Source organism: Fulmarus glacialis, unplaced genomic scaffold (genome assembly GCF_000690835.1).
Source record: "Fulmarus glacialis isolate BGI_N327 unplaced genomic scaffold, ASM69083v1 scaffold45672, whole genome shotgun sequence".
Lineage (NCBI taxonomy): Eukaryota > Metazoa > Chordata > Aves > Procellariiformes > Procellariidae > Fulmarus > Fulmarus glacialis.
The window spans coordinates 13,919-33,547 of NW_009196768.1; the positions used below are offsets into that span (position 1 = coordinate 13,919).

The 19,629-nt window shown below is 36.8% G+C and overlaps 1 protein-coding gene across 1 annotated transcript in view; it reads right to left on the bottom strand.

Annotated features, from left to right (window-relative positions):
• The window catches only part of NBEAL1 (neurobeachin-like 1), a gene marked incomplete at its 5' end in the record, with an annotated part of 37,891 nt that overhangs the window by 434 nt on the left and 17,828 nt on the right, over positions 1 to 19,629 (bottom strand). The window contains 19 exon segments of the mRNA XM_009572315.1: positions 2,246 to 2,381; positions 3,081 to 3,229; positions 4,344 to 4,505; positions 5,182 to 5,298; positions 7,224 to 7,318; positions 7,778 to 7,950; positions 8,571 to 8,680; positions 9,831 to 9,920; positions 10,430 to 10,546; positions 10,868 to 10,965; positions 11,674 to 11,791; positions 12,369 to 12,478; positions 13,707 to 13,837; positions 13,933 to 14,073; positions 15,365 to 15,489; positions 15,591 to 15,686; positions 16,863 to 16,964; positions 17,845 to 17,978; positions 18,837 to 18,985. Of these exon segments, the coding sequence (XP_009570610.1) occupies positions 2,246 to 2,381; positions 3,081 to 3,229; positions 4,344 to 4,505; positions 5,182 to 5,298; positions 7,224 to 7,318; positions 7,778 to 7,950; positions 8,571 to 8,680; positions 9,831 to 9,920; positions 10,430 to 10,546; positions 10,868 to 10,965; positions 11,674 to 11,791; positions 12,369 to 12,478; positions 13,707 to 13,837; positions 13,933 to 14,073; positions 15,365 to 15,489; positions 15,591 to 15,686; positions 16,863 to 16,964; positions 17,845 to 17,978; positions 18,837 to 18,985 (2,353 nt within the window).

A 19,629-nucleotide genomic window follows, 5' to 3' on the forward strand; every position in this document is an offset into this window, starting at 1 on the left:
AAAAAGAGGTGAACATCAAGCAAAAATGAACCAAATTAGAAGAAAGGACATTTTATTTTAGAGATTTCAAACAGAAATTGCTAGAAGTGAAAAGGAAAAGATAACCAAGATGCAGGGCAGTGATGGCAGAATGAAGGAAAGAGAGAAAAGTTATCTCCTGGTGTCAAATTTATACAGTCTTCCAAAGATCCTGGGTGAAGTTCTTAGGGTAAAATTTAAACCAGAAATAATTCATACTGAATATTCCATAAGTAAAGACGATAACAAGCAACCAGAGGCCACATCAAATCCAGCACCTGGTAGGTCTGCAATCTGACAACAATTTGTAAGAAACTGTTTTTATTTATTCCTTAAGTACAAGGCTTATGATTGGCCAGTAGTGATCAGCATGGCAGCTGATTAGTTTATGAAATCCCTTGCAGTTTAACAAACAAGATGCATGCCTTAATAGCACAAGTCCAAGAACAGTTCCCAGCAGTCAGTACTACAAATTAAGCATGCTTAAGAACTGTACCTTCACAGCATCAGTGTTCTAGAAAAGGCATAGTGCTGACAGGGATTAACACTAACAGGTGATAACCCCCCAGACTTCTGCAACATCCCAAACAGGTAAGTAATTGTTAAAAATACAAAAACATTTATTATACTTCATACTGGATACTGTCAATGCAGAAACACTAAAGACCAATCTTAATACCAAGCAGCATTTCACTTTATGCACAAAGGTCGGTCTCTCCCTTTATCCTAAGGATCAGTATCACCACCAAAAGCCAGAACTACACCACTATCTTCTGTATAAGGATAAAATTCTAGTAATTAATATATTCCTTCCAAACTACAAATAAATCAATCAACAAATAAATAACAATGCTTTTCAAATAGATTGATTGATGCCATTATAGAAAACTAGAAAATCTGGGACATAATGTTGTTCCTTATATGTTTGTGTTTTTTAAAAAAAATCTATTTACATGGATATTAAGCTTGCAGATCATCTGAATTATAAACAGAAAATCCTGGGGAAAAAGTCATTTTTTGTAAAGCCTCTACATTCATAAAAGGAATCCAGTCTTTGAAACAACACTTTCTCCACAGTTAGAAAAACAGATGTGATTAAGAACTGAAAAAAAGAAAACAAAAAGCCTTCAGTCTAATGAGATACATAAATTTCAGCCTACAAAAGATCTTTTCTATGGAGTAGGAAGCTTAGAAATGACAGTGACTTTAAAACTGCTGTTACAAACATATGTTTAACCACATCATAAGCAGCTCTTTGTCAATTCTAGAGTAGGAAAAAGCTGTCCAACTGGAAGTCAGTGGAAACCTCCCCTCCCCATCCACTGCAAGCAAAATGAGACTACCATTGTGTGAAGCCTGTTTCAAATACTAAACTACGTATCTCCTAGCGAAGACATTTTAAAATACTGGCAAATAAAGTCGCTCTGTTTTCACAATTAAAATATAAAATTAAATTAAGACACACTTTTCTGGCATGTACTAAAGGTCATGCAAATGTGATAATCACATTTTCAAATAAATACACTGCAGCACAGTGGAGATCAGGTTATAAAGAGAAGCAGGTTTAAGCTAACTCAAGTACTTTGAAAGTCATGACAAGAAGTACTTAAAGCAAAACCTATGTTTTGCACAAGAAAAATTGGGCATAGCTATTTGACAGATGGATGCTCTGTATTTGATGTTGCATATGCAGTACCAACAAGTTTATATTCACCATATGGAACACAGAGCATATTGGGAACCTACACAAGTGATTCTTTGTGCATTGCAATTAGAGACTCTTAACAGAAAGAAGTAGTATTTTTTTTCCCAAATGTCAGTCAATGCATATTAAAAGGTATCTGACAGAAACCACAAAAAATAAAGAAAGTAGCTTGCTCTCTTTCATTTCCAATTTTCTTCTGGAAAATTATTTCATCAAGAAGTGGCTGACAACACTATCATGTTCAGAAAAGGCTAGCTACTATGACTTCGCTTATTCAGATGTGAGTGATAAAGTCTGGAAGTTAGTCCAGCTGAGCTTCCCATCTGCGATCCCTATATACCTTTGATTCTTAATGAGAAATTTCAGTAGAGCAGTCTGAAAAAGTTATTTCTTTCCCACTGAAAACTGAAACTTGCTCTTAAATTTACCCTGCCATAGAGGAGACCTCTTGCTCAATTGGAAAGCAGAAATAAGTGAACTTCCCACTGTTCGGTAGAAAAAGTTCTTGATGGTGGGTTTTACCTCTGCTGGCTTGCCAACACCAACGATAATCAACTTGCCGTCCTCCAAGCCAACAAGGATGTGGCTATACTCTTTGGTGACAGAAATGCAATGAATTGGCAGTCGCATGGCTAATGGGGAGATGCTCAGACTCAGGCTGAAATGAACAAAAACCACACAGAAAAAGCACATCATGTATTTGTTTGTACATACTGTGAAGAATTACACTGCAGTTGAAATTGCTGTCCACAGGATGCACTGTAAAACACAGTTTCTCAACGATCCAGTTTGCAATTTCAATTATTGTAAAATCCTAAGGAATGATCTAATCATACCCCAGAATAGAGTTCCAGAATCGTACCCCAGAATAACAAGAAAAGGCATAGATGGGTAAGTCAGTAAATTAAGACATTTTCACTGAAGAACAGTAACATTAGCCCCACAACTGCCTAAGTGACAAAGATCACTCCCATTCTGAGGAGCAATGGAGCTCTACAGAGCATAGCAAGTGGAGTTTAAAACTCAGTGCAGAAGTACATGAGGCTTGATCCTGCGGTTGCTGAGCTCCCAGTGACTAATCAGACATGGGGACAATCACAGCTTGCAGATGTCAAACACAGCTCTTCCTAAATTCTCTCAGTTCTAGGTGTATAACTGGCTAAATGCCTGGTCTGGTACAACCTCTTATTTTTCTTTTCTCCCTATCTTAGTTCCTCCCTAAAAGTTTTTTCGGGAACACAGAAAAAAGCAATGGCTACCACCTACAGCACTAAGCAAAGTCCATGTTACACAGCCGTTTCTCAATAAACCTTTATATTTGCATCTCGATAATAAACTCCTGATGGTGGTACATTACCTGTAGAGATCCCGTATGGAAAGAAATCCCTGTAAGCTGCCCATCACGATATACTCGCCAGTCACACATATATCTGACACTTCCTCCTTCAGAGTCTCAGAACCCAGATATTTTCCATTGATAGAATAGAGATGTAATGCATTCTTATCCTGAATAGATCAAAAATAAACCTGTCACAGAAGACTGACTGGATTAAGAGTGTATTATTTGTATCTTTAGCTTACTAACAGGAGCTAACTTGGGCAATAACCCACAGATAATATTGCTGACAACAGTTTACTTGTTGAATGATACAAGAGTACTGAGCCTATATGCAATGTGTATGTATACCAGGTCCTGTATGGAAATTTTTGAAGTTATTCCTCATTACCTCTTGATATCACATGGTAACATCTTACCTATCCATCTAATCAATTCCAAATTTTGTGGAAACATTCATGGATTTAATGGACAGGTCCTATTTTATACGGGTTTTTGTCAAGGAAGAAGAAAGGAAGAGAGCACTCTTATCTTCAGCCCTGCTGCCACCCTCCCTCCCACTCACCCCAAATTGAAAAGCAGAAGGAAACAGGTATATTTCCACAGAGCTAGATCTAGAAGCATTTTCTGGACAAGGCAATGAATTCTTGACAGATTAAAGATGCAGCTAACATGACCATCTTAAGCTCTTCCAGCGTGACAATACCTTGGTCTCTTCTCTCCCCATCTTCCCAATGCAGCTAGCATGCCTACATCCAATAAATTTGTCTTCCAAGAAATTTCCCATGCTCATAGAAATCATAACAGCTCTACCCTTATTAAAGCAACTACACAGCTACTCAATAGACAGAATAAGCTACACGGTGAATCTTACAGCTATCTCTCCAATCCAAAACTAAGAAACATTAGTGTAGTCACTGGGCATCTTGCACCCAGAACTTAACTGCTCCCCTTATAAGCCTCTGCTCCTGTGCACAGTTGAACTTGTTTCTCTTAGTTTTCCATTTCAAAGCAGGTCTCCCAGGAAGATTCATTAGCACATGCTTGGGCATCTTCCTTGCAGGTGTTTGGAGATTTTCATGAAACTTACAGAAGCACAGTATGTATACGATTTATCTTTTAATCAAATTTCACTCAAATTGGCTAGCAAAATAAAAAAAATAAGGAAACAGACACAGCATGCTCAAAAAGCCTTATTACTTTAGGAAATAAGGATAAAGTTAGGTACATTTATGATTAAAGTCTTCAGCGAAAGAAACAGAGGTATTCTATGAACCTAAGTACCTTAAGAGTAGTCTTTCCTTCTATGCTGGTGTGGACAACTATATGGCCTTCCCAGGACACAGCCAGATTGGGAACAGTCAGCAGGAGAGAACTCTCACAAGGTGGTCGCAAAGTCCTCACGTACTGACCTTTCCGAATAGTGCGGACAATAACAGTCCCATCCTGCAGTGACCAAATTTAGGTAAGTTGTTACTCAGCCGGTAAGCTACCACAACACACAGAAAGAATATTTAAATATAGAGGGAATATTTTGAAAGCACTTAAATCCTTAACTGGAGGATCAAGACTCCTGAGCATTAGGAACTCTACACAAAGAAGCCTTCCCCTCAGGGCCATGTACTATAGGCATATGAAAAAAACAAATGCAAACAGGGCAAGAGGGGCAGGATAGGCAGCAAATCAGCCATTTCATAGGTCACATTTATGAGTAGGCGTTATGTGCAGTACAGAGTCAGAGTTCAGAAGCCTGCCAGTATATTACAATAAGGTAGAGCATGAGTAAGCTGCACAGAACCTTCAAGGTTAAGGAAGCAGGGAAGAAACTGTCACAGAATTGTTTCTATGAGAAGCTTAAGATCTCCAAATAAGTCCACACACGTTAAAGCTCATCTGTGCAGAATAACACAACATAGTAGCTGAGGCCTATGCTGTGCAGAGCAGTTTGAGACAGCCTGATTTAAGCAGGCAGCAAGGGAGATGGTATATATATCTTCTTGATGCGTGAGGCTGAAGAAAAAAATTGTGAAATAGTCACATTTTTTGTATTAATCAACTTCAAACACGCTCTATGGTTTGAGTAGAGAAGAGGCAAAGAAGGGAAAAGTATGAGGATGCTTACCCTGGATCCTGACACTGCCATATCCAGTTCAGTGCTGATGCCAACACTCGAAACTTCATCAGTATGCCCATAAAGGATCTGTAATGGCTTAGGTGCCAGGCCTACAGGCACTCCTCCCTGAGAGTAACAAAAAGTGCAATGACACATTCTCTTGCAGCTGAAGGACAAACAAAAAATAAATTTCTGGTATCTTCAGTATCAGTTGTGAGATGATATCTGATATAGGCCAAACCCAAAGGCTTAACTCACCCAATTTCAATTTATTGCCTTTTATGTCAGCAGCCCTATTTACTGAAATCACAAGAATGAACGAACATACAGTTACCATGTGGATGTGAAAGACAGAGTTACTTAGCTGACTTGTTTCTGTCCCTTCAGATGTCCAGTGTGCGAGGACCACAGTAAGCAGTCCTAACAGTAGTTGTTCACCCACCCATCCACCCACTTGTTCTTCACCTGTGTATCTGGGCTTGTTCAGTTCTTACAGTTTACCCTGGAATTAAGCACTATCTTCACAGCCCAGCTTAAAGAAGCTGAAAGCTATTTTGCTTAAAATTACAGCAACTCTGTTCCATTTTCTAAGGAAAAGTAAGGAAGTAATCTTTCTCAGTAATACGATAGGCAAAGGAAATCTTGCAATAATGCCCATTAAAAATAGTAATTTTCCCACATGACTTCAGGGTGTCAAAATTATTTAGTACTTTCGTTCCAGTGAGCGTACTGTCAGCATATACAGACTTATTCTCAAACCAGTTAAGACAAGACCTGTGCTTAGAGAGAAGGTACAGTAAATAGTTCTGCAGAGGACTCCTTACTCTCATTTCTGTGATAGATATTTGACTGCCAACCAAGCCCTGAAAGCCTGAAGCATGCAGGAATAATACAGAGCGGGGGAAAAAGGTGACAATGGACAGCAGACAAGTAGAATGGAAGTGACAGTGTGCCGTCCATTGCTGCCACTTTGTAAAGACCAAGATAAAACTCTCACAAGAAGAATTTACAATACATACATCATTTATATATCCATTAAATAAAAAAACACACTAAAAATCTTAAGAAAAAGCAATTCTAAACAAAGATAATCTCCAGAGAATGACTTATTTAATTCACACTGAAAAGATAAATAAACTAAAAAATTTCCAACATTTACCCTCAGTTGAGACAAAAAAAATACTGTCATGAGCACTAAGGTCTCACCTTTTTGACCACACACCATTGGTACAAAGTACTTCTTGAAAGAATTATAAATACTCCCACCATAAAGACAGCTTCCACAAAAACACATGCAGTTTTGCACCACTGTAGTGATTTAAAGTGCTGACTTTAGTTCAATGATAGGAACAAGGTGACCTGACCAAATGTACCGTCCATAACATGACAGCACACCCCTGCAGTTAATCCTACTTGCATATCTGTAATGCAGCAATCAGAAATGAACATTTAAAATGCGTAACAACGGAAATGGCCTCACATTTTGAGTGTAAGTACACACATGCATCACACAACCACTTTCGTTGTGTGAAAGCACAAGACCAATATTAAAGAATTCTAAAACGCTAGTGTAAATCCAAGTAACAGACTAGTGTTGTCTTTGCTAACTCCTAGTGTAGTCATCAGTACTTCCCATAGAGGAAATACAATGCTAAAATGCAACTACTGGAGTGAACAGCAGCCTAGAAATGTAAAAAACCTCAACTACAAATATTGTTCTGACTAATTCCGGTAGTCTCAAGCAGTGTCTCTCTTCTTCCATTCTTCCATCTGTACAGTATGGGATAATATTTGCCTATCCTGAAAATAATCTATGAAATCTTTAAGAGTGCCTCTAAAATACTGTACTTCACCTATATAGTAACCAATGTATATAGAGAATATTTCAAACACAGAAGACAACGGGAGTAACAAAATTACTAAGCTAATCAATTTTAGTGGACTATCTTCCCTGCAAACCTGAAAGGAAATCAATAAACCATCATAGCAAAACAGAGAAGCACAAAAAAGCATTCAGAAACTGCTTCTCAGAGTATGCCTAAATAACCTACCTGCTGAACTATTTGCCATATCATACAGGTAGTATCTCTGGAGCCTGAAATTAAATGAATTCCACAGTGGTCTATTGCCAAGCAGGTCACAATATCTAGATAAAGGAAAGAAAACAGGAAGTTATCACATAGATTTTAAGAATAATTTCCCCAATAATTGCATGACAACATGCATGCAATATGTCAACAATGTATCCTGATTTGCAGTCAGCATGAAATGTTCCACTGTGATAAGGGCTGATGAGACCGTATTAAACAATGAAGTCATTGTACAGCCAGGTTTACCAATCTGACTTGATCAGCTTTGCTACCTAAAAACAGCAATCAAGCCTTATTTTGAAACTACATTAAACCATCACTACAATGACTAAAAAGCCACGCCCAAGTATTTATTTATGCTTCAAGTATTCTTCCGTTCTTATGCTGCCATTCCTTTGTAACTGCTATGCTTGTCTGCCCTTGTATAGCACCTGGTTATAATTCTTTCCCAGAAGACCAACCATCAAGGTACAACACATAAAACCTTTCAGTTCACAATATAAAGAGTTACTAACCCATGTGCCTGATGTGCTGTCCAATCAGCTTGCCTTTTGTAAGAGATGTCACTCTGATGCTGTTGTCCCAGTGTCCTCCACTAAAGAGCAGTTTTGCATCATGGGATACTGCAAACAACTTGGATGTGATCTCCAGCCCTGGTGCAAAAGGACCACTCATGTTGCGTTGTGTTCTGTAGGCAAATGATGAGCAGTTAAGAGTAACCTTAGTTCAAATCAATGTATTTTGCACTTCCTATATCCTTAGAAGTTAATAAGAAATTCCATCTATAGAAGAGGCTACATCTGAAAAAAAAAAAATAGGTGAAATTCTGCCCCCCTGATATCCATGGCAAAACTCTCACTGCCATCAGCAAGTGGAAGTAAGATTTCACTTTGGATCTTTTCAGTCTTTTATGCAATTTGATTCTGTATGGGTAACTCATGTTCCTACTAAGTATTGTAACATTAAAGGAAAAAAGGAATCTTCTAAAAACCAAAGAAACAAAACCACCACATATGCCTGCACTATAGTGTAAGAAAGTATGAAGACTGCCCATCTCAGATTCCAAGATGGGTTTTTATGATTGATATTAGGAAAAAAAATTAGAAGTAGCTCTAAGAATGAAGAGCCTTGAAATGCCACTTACATAACTCTTTACAGATTAGAGGTAATATTATTGAACATCAGGAGATGCATTCTTAGGTGAAAACTCAGCCAATTAAAACAGTACAATCCACTGAATGTTGAACAATTACTGTATTTTATTACTGTGGATGCATTCATCTGCACCTCTCCTCATCATTTGCTTACTTGGGATTTGTCACCGTGGTATCTCTGATGAATGTAAAATAGTTGGAGATATTTTTATCATAAGGTAGCCAACCATGAGTTCCAATAATGCAGTTCAGACTTGCCGTTACCTAAAAAAGTTAGATAGAAAAATTGGTGAAAGCATATTTTCTGTTTGCTTCTGATGGTAATGGATCTTGCATAAAATCCAGCATAGGCTTCTTGAGAATATACCACAAAGAAAAGCTCCTCCCCCCGTAAATTTAAAAAAAAAAAAAGCCAGCTCAGATGAGTTTATCCACGTGTGGTACATATTACCAAGTTAGAATAGTGTATGTTCTAGATAGGTCAGAGAAGTTGAATGGGGGGGCAGGGTGGGGAGGAGACAAAAACCAAAACACCCAGCCAACCAACCCCTCTCAAACATTTCATTACAATTCAGTCATTTAGTTTAAGCTGCTTCTTCTCTTCTTTGAAATAGTAATCATTAACAGTTAACATATTAACACAGGAAGTTTTGAAAAAAATTGTACTACAATTCTATTTCTGAGAAAGTAAGAAAGGAATCTAAATATTCGAGGTATTTTCATCAGATATTTAGAAAAAACACAATGAGAATTTTAGACATGTCCAGATTCCAAATGACATATGCACGTACCACATTAAGCCAGGACAAAAAGTTTGACCTACAAAATAGGAATATTGGAAAAGAATGTTCTTTCCTGCAAAACACAGGTATTATTGCACAGGGGCCAGTATGCAGGCCATACATACAGATGTAAATACAAAACCACTCTCCTCCTCTCATCATTTGGCCATCTACCATAGTACCAGCCCCTGTATTAGTCAGTGCAAAAGTTAATTTTAGGAACAGTGCAGGCCTTTGGAGCATATATACGCCACATACGATACAGTTTAATATATGGGTTGGAAAGTAATGATAAACATAATGATGCCATTAATAACTCAATCCTGTCATTTTAAAGCTGGGTTGCATTGCATTAGGAAATTGATTGCTATTGTGGAAGTGGATCAAGTGGGCAACTTAGAATACACCTCACTACAATTTACACTCACGTCTCATCAGCTCTTAAATGCCATTCAACAAATCAGCCTGGCTTCTCTTCAGAAGACAAATATTTAACTTATAGCTGACATACATTATAGGTTAAAAGAACACATTTGAACAGGAACAATTAAGAAGTGTTTCTCTACAAGCTGTATGAAAAAAAACACCTATTTGTCTGCAGTCTAAGAATAGTATTGACACATGCAACTCACCAAGATCTCTGGGCTTCCCTGAGAAATAAAGGAACGTGACTGATTCCTGGGGACAACAGCTTTGACGATGGGCACACCATCACTGATTCCCTAAGAGAAAAGACATGGTTTGGGTCTGATTATATCCAAGAGCTAAAGGACAAATCTAGAACCTGTAAAGAGTAAGACCCAAAGCCTCTGGAATCAATGTCAGACCTGTACAGTACTCTAAGGCACTGGTACATACATATTCAGTTCATGCAGGTATACTTTGTCGCAAACACCAGAAATGAAACCCTGGCTCTGTCCTGAATCAGTGAGTTTAGCTACCAAGTTCTGTGAGTCCTCAGATACCACCAGTGATATTCTTAGTTTTCTTGGTGTGGTGGCTAACTTAATACTCAAACACACCCACACAAGCGGCCAGCAGATACGAATTTATGGGATTCAACCTCTATGAAGCTAGTTAAAAAGACAGAGCTGATTTTATACACATTGCATTTTAAAATATTTTCTTTAAATAGGAGGCAAGTTTATTTCCATCTAGGTTGTGACCTTTTGTTTCAAGTACACCAGAAGTTTCAGATTAGACTTTAAACAATTTCAAGTAACACATCTACCTCTATGAAGAATGACTTCAGTTCAGTGAGGTGTTGGAAGACATTCAGAGTAGAGGTATCGCTTTTAGTTAGTCTTTGCACTACCTCTTCTGCTGACAGCCTTTGCGGATGGGGCTCCTAGGAAACAATATTTGAAGGAATATCAAATTAGATAAATCTATCAGTTTGTTCAAGTCACATAAGATACTCAGAATCTTATTGGCAATCAGTGGGAAAACAGACTCTTAAGCACCTAATTTCCCTTCTTAAAGTAAATTAATTTCTTTTGAAAATGGTATGCTAAATTTCCATCACTGTGACCTTTACAAATGGTAATGTGGCAAAGACTTAACATTCCTAAAATTACAAACCGTTACCTTACAAACCATTATCTTTTCATTTTTTCCTCAGTTGGATTTAATCACAAAGGTCTGATTGAGAGGGAACAGAGAGCGTTACCTTTAACAGCTGACAGGGAGTTTGCCCAAAATTGTTTATCATCCCTTCTAAAGCTTTCCTTTCTTTCTCATCTGTTAAAGCATCCAAATCCACAGCCCCTGGATCACAACCAGAACGATGAAGGGTAGAAAAAAGGAAAAATTACATAATCAAAACAATTTATTGAGAACTGATATAGTCAACAAATGCTGCAAAACTTAAATTAATTGCAGCTTATCACCCTTTACCCCAGAAAAGCCTCCAAACAACACCTCCATGTAAAATACGACCTGAAAACTCCACTCTGCACGTGGAATTTTAAGTGTGTCCATAGATGCAAGAATTGCAGGCTTTTGTCTTATCAAATGAATTTAATATACTTCATGTATGCAGTAAGTTGCACAAAAAAGCCATCCAAAAGTCACCTTTGGAATTAACAGACTAACATTTGTCTTCAACATTTGTTGTTTTTAAGCAACTTGCCTTGACTCCTAAGCCACAAGAAGCCTCTTCCCACAAATGCTTTTAAGCAAGCAAATGAGAAACTAATAAAAACCCCCAAGCACTTTTAGAAACAAAATACAAGCAACTGAACAGCCCTTCTTTAAAAAAAACTTTATTAACATTTCAGGTTCACAACTTCTGATCAAAGTATTCTATCAAATACTCTGGTTATTTGATGATAAATCACAAGTTGCGCTGCCATATTTTATCCATAATTCTGTTGCCTTACCATATGCTACTGTATGGCATGCTCACAAATCAAGTGTTTTCTGTCCAATACTGAAAACCCACAAGTCTGATGACAACAACATACTGCTTTGTACCTTCATAAGTACAGTAATAGAACACATTGAGCGCTTCCACTGCAGCTGGTCCCCTCTGCTTGTAACCAAAAATCAAATCTATCCATTCATGAAGATGAGCAGAGACATACTCAGATTCCTAGAAGGAAAAAATGATCTTGTAAGAATAAGAGAAGTACTACTCCCTTCTTGAAGCATTTACTATTTTCTGTGAAAGAGATTTAATTCCTAAACTAAGAGTATCCACAAGCTAGGTATATACCAATATATAGGGCAGAAGCATAAGAATATCCATATGTGTTAAGGGCAGTAACTGCCAGGTAAGAGGGAAAATTAATACAGCGAAGCAGCACATCTAGACTATTGAAATGCAACTATGCAAGGGAAGGTAAGCTGCTAGTTCCCTAGTACCATACAGAATAATCTTTAAAAAGCAAGGGAAGCCTTATCACCCAAAACCACCTAATTCTGCATTTTATCTCCTAGAGCAGCAAACTCCCAAATGATTTGTATATTCAGGCTCTTTCCTTTTTTCTTTTGAGCATTTTATCGCATACACAGTGCTTTTAACTGAAAGTTCTAATGGTACTTGTAATGTCAAATGCAACCACAACTCTAGTTCAAATGTAGTCCCAGTATTTTACACTTAAGCCACAATGACAATGTGTAGGTGTACTTTCTTTACCATTACTTCACACATATAATCATCATCTTACCAGAGCCTTCCTGTGTTTATAAATGAAGTCTTCTGGGGAGTGGGCCCATCTGGGGAGAACAACATCATTTACCACCTCTTTGGATATTTGCAGCTGACCTAAGTTAAAACCTAGTGAAAAATTTGGAGAATTTTAAGAGTTACTGCAAGATATTTCAAATATCTTGATTAAATTAATAAATTAAAAAGCATTCTTTTCTCAATGCAAGGGAAGGATATTGAAAAATTCTTAATGTAAATCTCCAATAACTACCACTGACATAGGAGGCTAAGTTGTGCACTGAATGTTTAAAATGTTAAATGATACAGGATAACAAATGTCTAAGCACCTAAACGATTTCAAAGCTGAAGTCCCAACCTTAAAAGTAGCATAAATCAGTTACACACCCTATCTGTAAACATATCTGCATTTGCTTTGTTTTACCAGGATTAAGAGTCCAAAACATTTCCACGAGGTTATTCATAAGAATGAAGTTACTTATATGTTCAAATGGTTGTAGAATCAAGGCTTTCAAGAAGTCTTAAATCCCACCAGCTTTCATTACAACAACTTTAAATACTTAAATGACTTTTGAAAGCGTGACTTGGGTGTTTACAATTTTTATAACTTAGAACTTGTACCTAGCAGACTAAATTAGCAGCAGCACAAACATAAAAATCCATTTTTAAATTGTCTAATAGGTAGAGAAACAATTCACTATGCAATAAACGTGAATTAAAAAATGGCTAGCAGTCTCATATCAGAATGCAGGATGCTGTCTTTTCAATCAGCATTATATATGAGTGAAACAGCTTTTTTTTTTTCCTTCTTCTGATGGGTACTGAAACCTTACATGGCTCAAAAATCAGGTGACTTAACATTGCATTGGAAGATAACAGTAACAAGCAGAAAATATACTGGTTGCCTAAAAAAAATACAAGACCTCATATATTTCAAGATGTCCAAACTATCACCCAATGAACCCATTGGGTAAAAGAATACTAAGTAACCTGTATTAACTTTTGCTAATTATTTAATCACTATCAACTATTGCTAACTTTTTCTTTTTCAAACATCCAAATGAGCATCTCTGATATTTTACATTAGATAAACCACACTATTTTTAGCCATCCTTAAGCCCCTAGTCTGAATTTTAAACAACGTTTATGCTGCTGCTTAACACGACTGGTGTCTTTATTAAACAGTCTGAAGCCAGCATGAAGATTAAGTAAATTCTACAAGCACACTATAAAGCTGAAATAAGAAGTGTTCCACAGCATTCACAAATGGTTGTAACAATTCTTTTCTGAAGAATACAAGAACAGTTTTCTATGAGAATATTCTGAGCAGTCAGTTTACCATTTTGATTCTCCAGGAACTCTGGGAAGTAGAAGAACTCTGGGATAAGTTCCTTGACATCATTGGGGTTGTCCATGAGAGCTTGCCAGGTAGCAGGAATAGAGTGGAACTGCCTGTCAGCACAGTCGAATCTGCGGATCAGAAAACTCAGGTTAGACTTTGATCACTCCCTCGAGTAAAATGATAAGGAAGAACAGTAAGTGCTGCTTATTTGCTCACAGCATACCTGCCACTTTGAAGTTGGATATGAAGTGTTGTGAAAGGTTCTACCCGAATGAGATAATGCATGACACCAGCAGCATTTGAGTAATGTGTCCCATAGTGAAATTTGTCAATTATCCCAAGGGGATCCTCGAAATTCTCATATCTAAAAAAAATAAATCTTTATAAATACAGCTGAGCACTACAGCTGATTTACACGTGGATTATACTTATTGGAGGCAAGGATTCAAAAGAAACGATCACAGCAATCTATAAGAGAAAAATACATTGAGTTCTATTAAACATGAGGATTCCAATTCTGACTTAGAAAATCCCCAAGCAAAAGACTGCTGAGAGATAGAATTGTACACTGGATGAAGCCTTTGCATACCTGTATTTATACTCTTCCCTAGACATTTGCTATCAGCTGTCAGAAACTGGATAAAGGGCAAGACAGGCCTGATTTATCATGACTTTATAAAACAGACAAAAGCCCCCACATCACTAAGCTAAATATTTATTATTGAAGGGACTTGTGACAGTTTCTTGCAAGATTTAAAAAAAAAAAAAAAAAATTAAGAAGAAGAGTGTGAGTGTGACTGTGTCAGGATGCAGAAGAGAGATTTATTTAACACTCATGTCCATTTCCTTTTCTACTGGCAAACTCACTCTACAGTACTATGCCACCATCTGGCCGATACATTGCTCAGTCTCACAAGGCTAGTAAGAGAAATTATAGTTAAACATACTGTCAGAGAACCAATTTCATTACAGTGAGGGATAGAGCCTAATCATTCAAAGAAAATTCTCCATGTTCCAAGTTTTCAAAAGAAAGCTGGTTTTGGAAGAAGCCTGACAAGTGCAATCTGGTGTGATAGCACACTCACTCCCCACACTAGCAAAAAAGGAAGGATCGCTACACTGATGTGTGGGTGTAAGTACTTGTCATTCCTACCTACAGAGGAGTTGCTGGAAGTCACTGAGTTATATTTTCTTTCAAAGATGATAACCTATGCTTGAGAAAAAGAGCAGGAAGCACAAATTTAGGATCAATGCTACCCCTCAGCACAGGCAGCTCAACTCATCAGTATGATTTCACATTCCTTATCTTGAAGCAGACATAGGACACAGTACATCTCTTCAAGCTGCTGGGCCATTAAATTAAGTGTTCTACAGCCTTTCAGTTTTTCATCTCCACATATGAGAAACAACTGAAAATTTGCAACAGTAAGTTTTAACTGAAAATTTACAACAGTAAGTTCTGTCGTTTCAGTGCCATATAAGCTAACTAATCTCAAAGCAGCAGGAACAACAAATCAACAACCTTTGCAAATGCATCTGTGATGTTATAAAACTAGCTTTTAAAAATTTCACTGTCACCACTTTATTTTTAAAATGTGTTATTAGCCTGGAGGCTCAGAAAAAACAGAAATATAACTGAGTGTTCAAATACATACTTCTCTTTCACAGCCTTAGCATTCTTTTCATTTACTACTCCTATGGGTTTGGACAGATCCCTAAAGACTGCAGGATTATTCAGGTCCAGTTCTTCTGAAGTATAATCTCGTAAAATCCAGGGGAACTAAAAAAAAGAGTCAAAGATCAAATTGAGATTAAAAATTCATCTTTCAAAATAGAAAAAATACATAGCTTTGGCAAAAATTTTAAAATTATTTTAATTACCACAGGATATTGAGCAAGGTCATTGTAAGTTCGTCCTGCCATTGTGTTCAGCTGAATAAGGTAGTCAAAGTTGGATATTTCTCTATTCACCCATTTCTGAAGGACAAAAAAAGATACAATGGAAGTCACTATATCAAAGATACCACTATTGCAAATTACATGTCTTGTCAGTATTTATCTGCCAGAGGATAGTATTGGCACAAGACTGTAAGAATGGTATGAAAGTCCAAATTTAATTTCTCCTAATAAAGTTTATTTTCCCTTTGATTCAGTGGCCGTGCTGCCTATATTTCATTGAAATCATGTCCCTGATTGATGCCAGTACTGTTTTAAATACAGGGCAGCAGACAACTAGCAGCCTCAGAATCAAAAAAGAAGAAAAACAGAAATGAAAGAAACAGAACAGAACTTTGAAATCCATTAGAGTTCTAAGGTCAAAACTTACTTATAAATTTTTCTCCCATTGGTTGATGGTACAGGGCTTTTTAAACTAATGTTGTCCTTGCACCTTTGCTCCACTATTGAATTTTAAACCAAAAGAACAGACAGAGCTGTGTTCGGAAGGGCTCAATATCTGTCCGTAGTGTGATGGAGATTTTTCATTACAGACGGTATTTTCTCTACTTAAATATACAACATGATAGCTTCTATCGTTAGGGAAACAGAGAAAAACCGAAGTATTTCCAATATTTTAACAGTCATTTGTAAAGTTTTCTCCCTCAGAGAAAACAATAATTGTAGCATAAAGAGATGGAAGATAAAAATATATTTACTACATTTAAAAAATTTATCCATGTTTAGGGTAATACAGACATTTTGACATTTTCCTTTTATGCCAATATTACTAATTCCCTTAATACCATACATCCTGCTTAATCTTCACATGGGTTTTGTTGAAAGCTCTATCATGAAAAGGTAGCAGGGAAAGTTATTTGCACATGTAGTGAAAGAAGTTCCAAAATGTGCACTCAAGATCATGGACTAAAAACAGAAGTAAGTCTGCTACATGTTTTCTATTCTTGTTAGAACACCTGTCATAATCACAACAACAGAGCCTGGCTCTATCCATTTACCTCACTGACTGTAAAAACAAAACACAGCAATTCTAAAAATATGCATGTGAAAGTTCAGGGACCAGACCAAGGGTACAGCAGTTGGCAGTTGCCATCTAAACACTGGGGAGAAAAAAATAAAATCAGTAGTCCAGGACCTTCCAGGACTCCTTCAAGAAGCAGAGGAATGCTCTAGACCATTTATGCTGAAGTCTCGTACCTGCATCAAACCTGAAGCTTTAAAAAGTTCCTGAAGAGATCTAGTCCCAGAAATATTTGGAGAACGCAGTGACAATATTCGACTATATACTTTGTTTCGTACCTGTTAGAAAACAGCATTAATAAAAAATTTATTATGGATATTGAAACTGACAAGTAAACAACTTCTCTGCTAATTAAAATGTGAAATAAATGGAACACAGTTACACTTTTAAACACTTCTACCTCTTGCTGCATAAAACGTTTGGACATGGATGGACCTGACATCCTTCAGTTACATGATATGAAGGCAACATATGTTATGGACTGATTTTTTTTTGTGTAGATGCTACACAGAAAATCATCATTCCCACAGGAGTCTTCTAGGAAATACTGCTGTTGCTCAAATAAAATTACACCAATGTTTTCCCTTTACTTAAAAAAAAACAAACCAAAAACATTTTATAGGAGCTATTCATAAACTCACCTACTAGTATGTAACTCACCCTAAGTTCTGATATTTATCTTAGTCCCAACATGCAAAGGATCACTTACATTATCCAGGGAAAAAAAAGTTCACTAATCCTAAACCACGGAATATAGAAATATTAATGATTTCCAATGTTGTGGTAAAACAGAAAGTCTCCTTTGCTTTGTAATTAATTTGCTGAGAATATTTTAAAAGATGTGTGGGATTCAAGATATTTAGATTACTACTGATGTAAATTTAGTTGAGTAATTGTTCTTTATCATAACAGAGAGAGAAAGAGGCAGGAAAAAAAAAGAATCTTGTTTTATCCATCTTTTCACAATTAATCAGTTTCTAGATGCCAGACGGAGGTTCTCACAGACTGCAGTCTAGTTTCCCATAATGGCTGTATCTAGCAAAACTTTTGCTACTAGTGTTACGGTATTATGAAAGACACAAATGAGATACGATCAGTGAACTTAAACTTGACACTTGTGCTAATTATATAAATCAAGGAAATTTGGGAAACCCATACCTCCTTATTGAAGTTGAGGAAATAATTGGTTTGATCTGTGAGGAAGATCTCCAAAGCTGACCTCCTCAGGTTGTACCGACGCAAATGTATCTCTCGAATTTGAGAAAGGTGCCATTTGAAATCAAAACCTACCCCTAGGAAGAGCACTTTGATTACTGACTTGGAATGTATAAAAAACTTTTCATATAGACATAATGCAGTATCATTTCCAATCACCCCAGAGTTATTACTAGAAAAGGCAAATTTTATATGTTGCTTGATTAACCATTTTGCTAGGAAAATACTATTAAATTCAGCTATTGTTCTGCTGAAAGAAAGAGACAGCAGGAAATATCTGATGGAGTGCAGAATTTGTTTTTGCTTTCTGATCGAAGATACATCATAAATTCTGTTGACAAAAAATATGAACCAAACCCCTTTGCTTTCTTAAACAGGCTGAAATAGAAGCTTTTATGTTTAGAATTCCTAAAAGGCCAACTTCTTGATAGACTGTTTTTGAAAATTTTACCATTATTGGTTAAACATTTCAGTTCACTGTTTTCATACTCAACTATGTATATTCCATTAAAGTTCACTAAATTAATATAGATGATTACTACTACTTTTAAATCATTACTTACTACTACTTTTTAATCAATGTATGAGTGAAATATTATTTGTCAGGGAGAACAGGGAGGTACCATTTAAGCAGCAAATTAGAAGTAATGGCTTTTTTTAGTCAGCAAACAATTTTTTTTAATAAGTTAATTTTTTTAAGAAATACTAAGAATAGTGCATCAATTTAACAGCTCAGCAAGTACAGTTCCAGATTCTTGATTCTGAAGGGATCAGCCAGCTACTTACCACCAAGTACAGTATTAATTTTAAGTACAGATTCACAACTGATCTCTTCACAATTAGTTTGACACTCATTCTCAAAAAAATCAAACTCAGCCTACTAAAAACAGAATGCTGAACTGCACTGAAAAGAAAGAGATACTGATCATGCTCACCTTCCTCTTTTTCAATACTACCATCAAAGAAATAGATGTGCTGGGTAGTGATCTCCAGCCTGCCAGGTATCACATCAATTACTGTAATGAGTTCACAATCTTCAGACAACATTAGCTTTTCTTTCTGACTTTGCTCATCCTTCTCATCCCTACAAAAATACCACTAAGTGTTACAGCGTTGGTAGATTATACAGTTGCTTAGGTGCTTGGTAAGAGTACAGTTCAGAAAAGAATCAAATCTGAATGGCATTAAAAGTACAACATAAATGATTATATGAAGCTACTTCCATCAGCAATCTTGGATGTTTCAGACTAGACTACCAAACATCATTTCATAGCATCGCTCTTCAGGCTTGATATTTCAGTCTCAGGCACAATGGACTTGACCTCCCTTGAAGTATGAAAACATCAGGCTGCATTTCCCTTTCTTATTTAATTGCTAGGTCTGGCCCAGAGCAGAGCTGAGTCCTGATTCACGTGACTGAGGTTATCTTCAGAAGTATTTGAAGTAATTGGTTGCTCAGAAGTCTACAGATATGACACATCACAAGCAAGCCTTTAATAACCTTTAAGGTATGAGAAAATGCATCGGTTTCACTCAAAGAAGTGTCACATCTCTACTGGACTTAACAGCATATACACACACAGATGCATGCACAACATCACATGTCCAGTTATTGGAGTGAAGCATTTGCTATCTCTCCCTGCCCCGCCCCCTACCCCCCTCCCCCTTTTTTTTTTTTAAAGTCACACAAGTGACATGAAGGAAGCACAGCAGGCCTCCTCTCTGGAA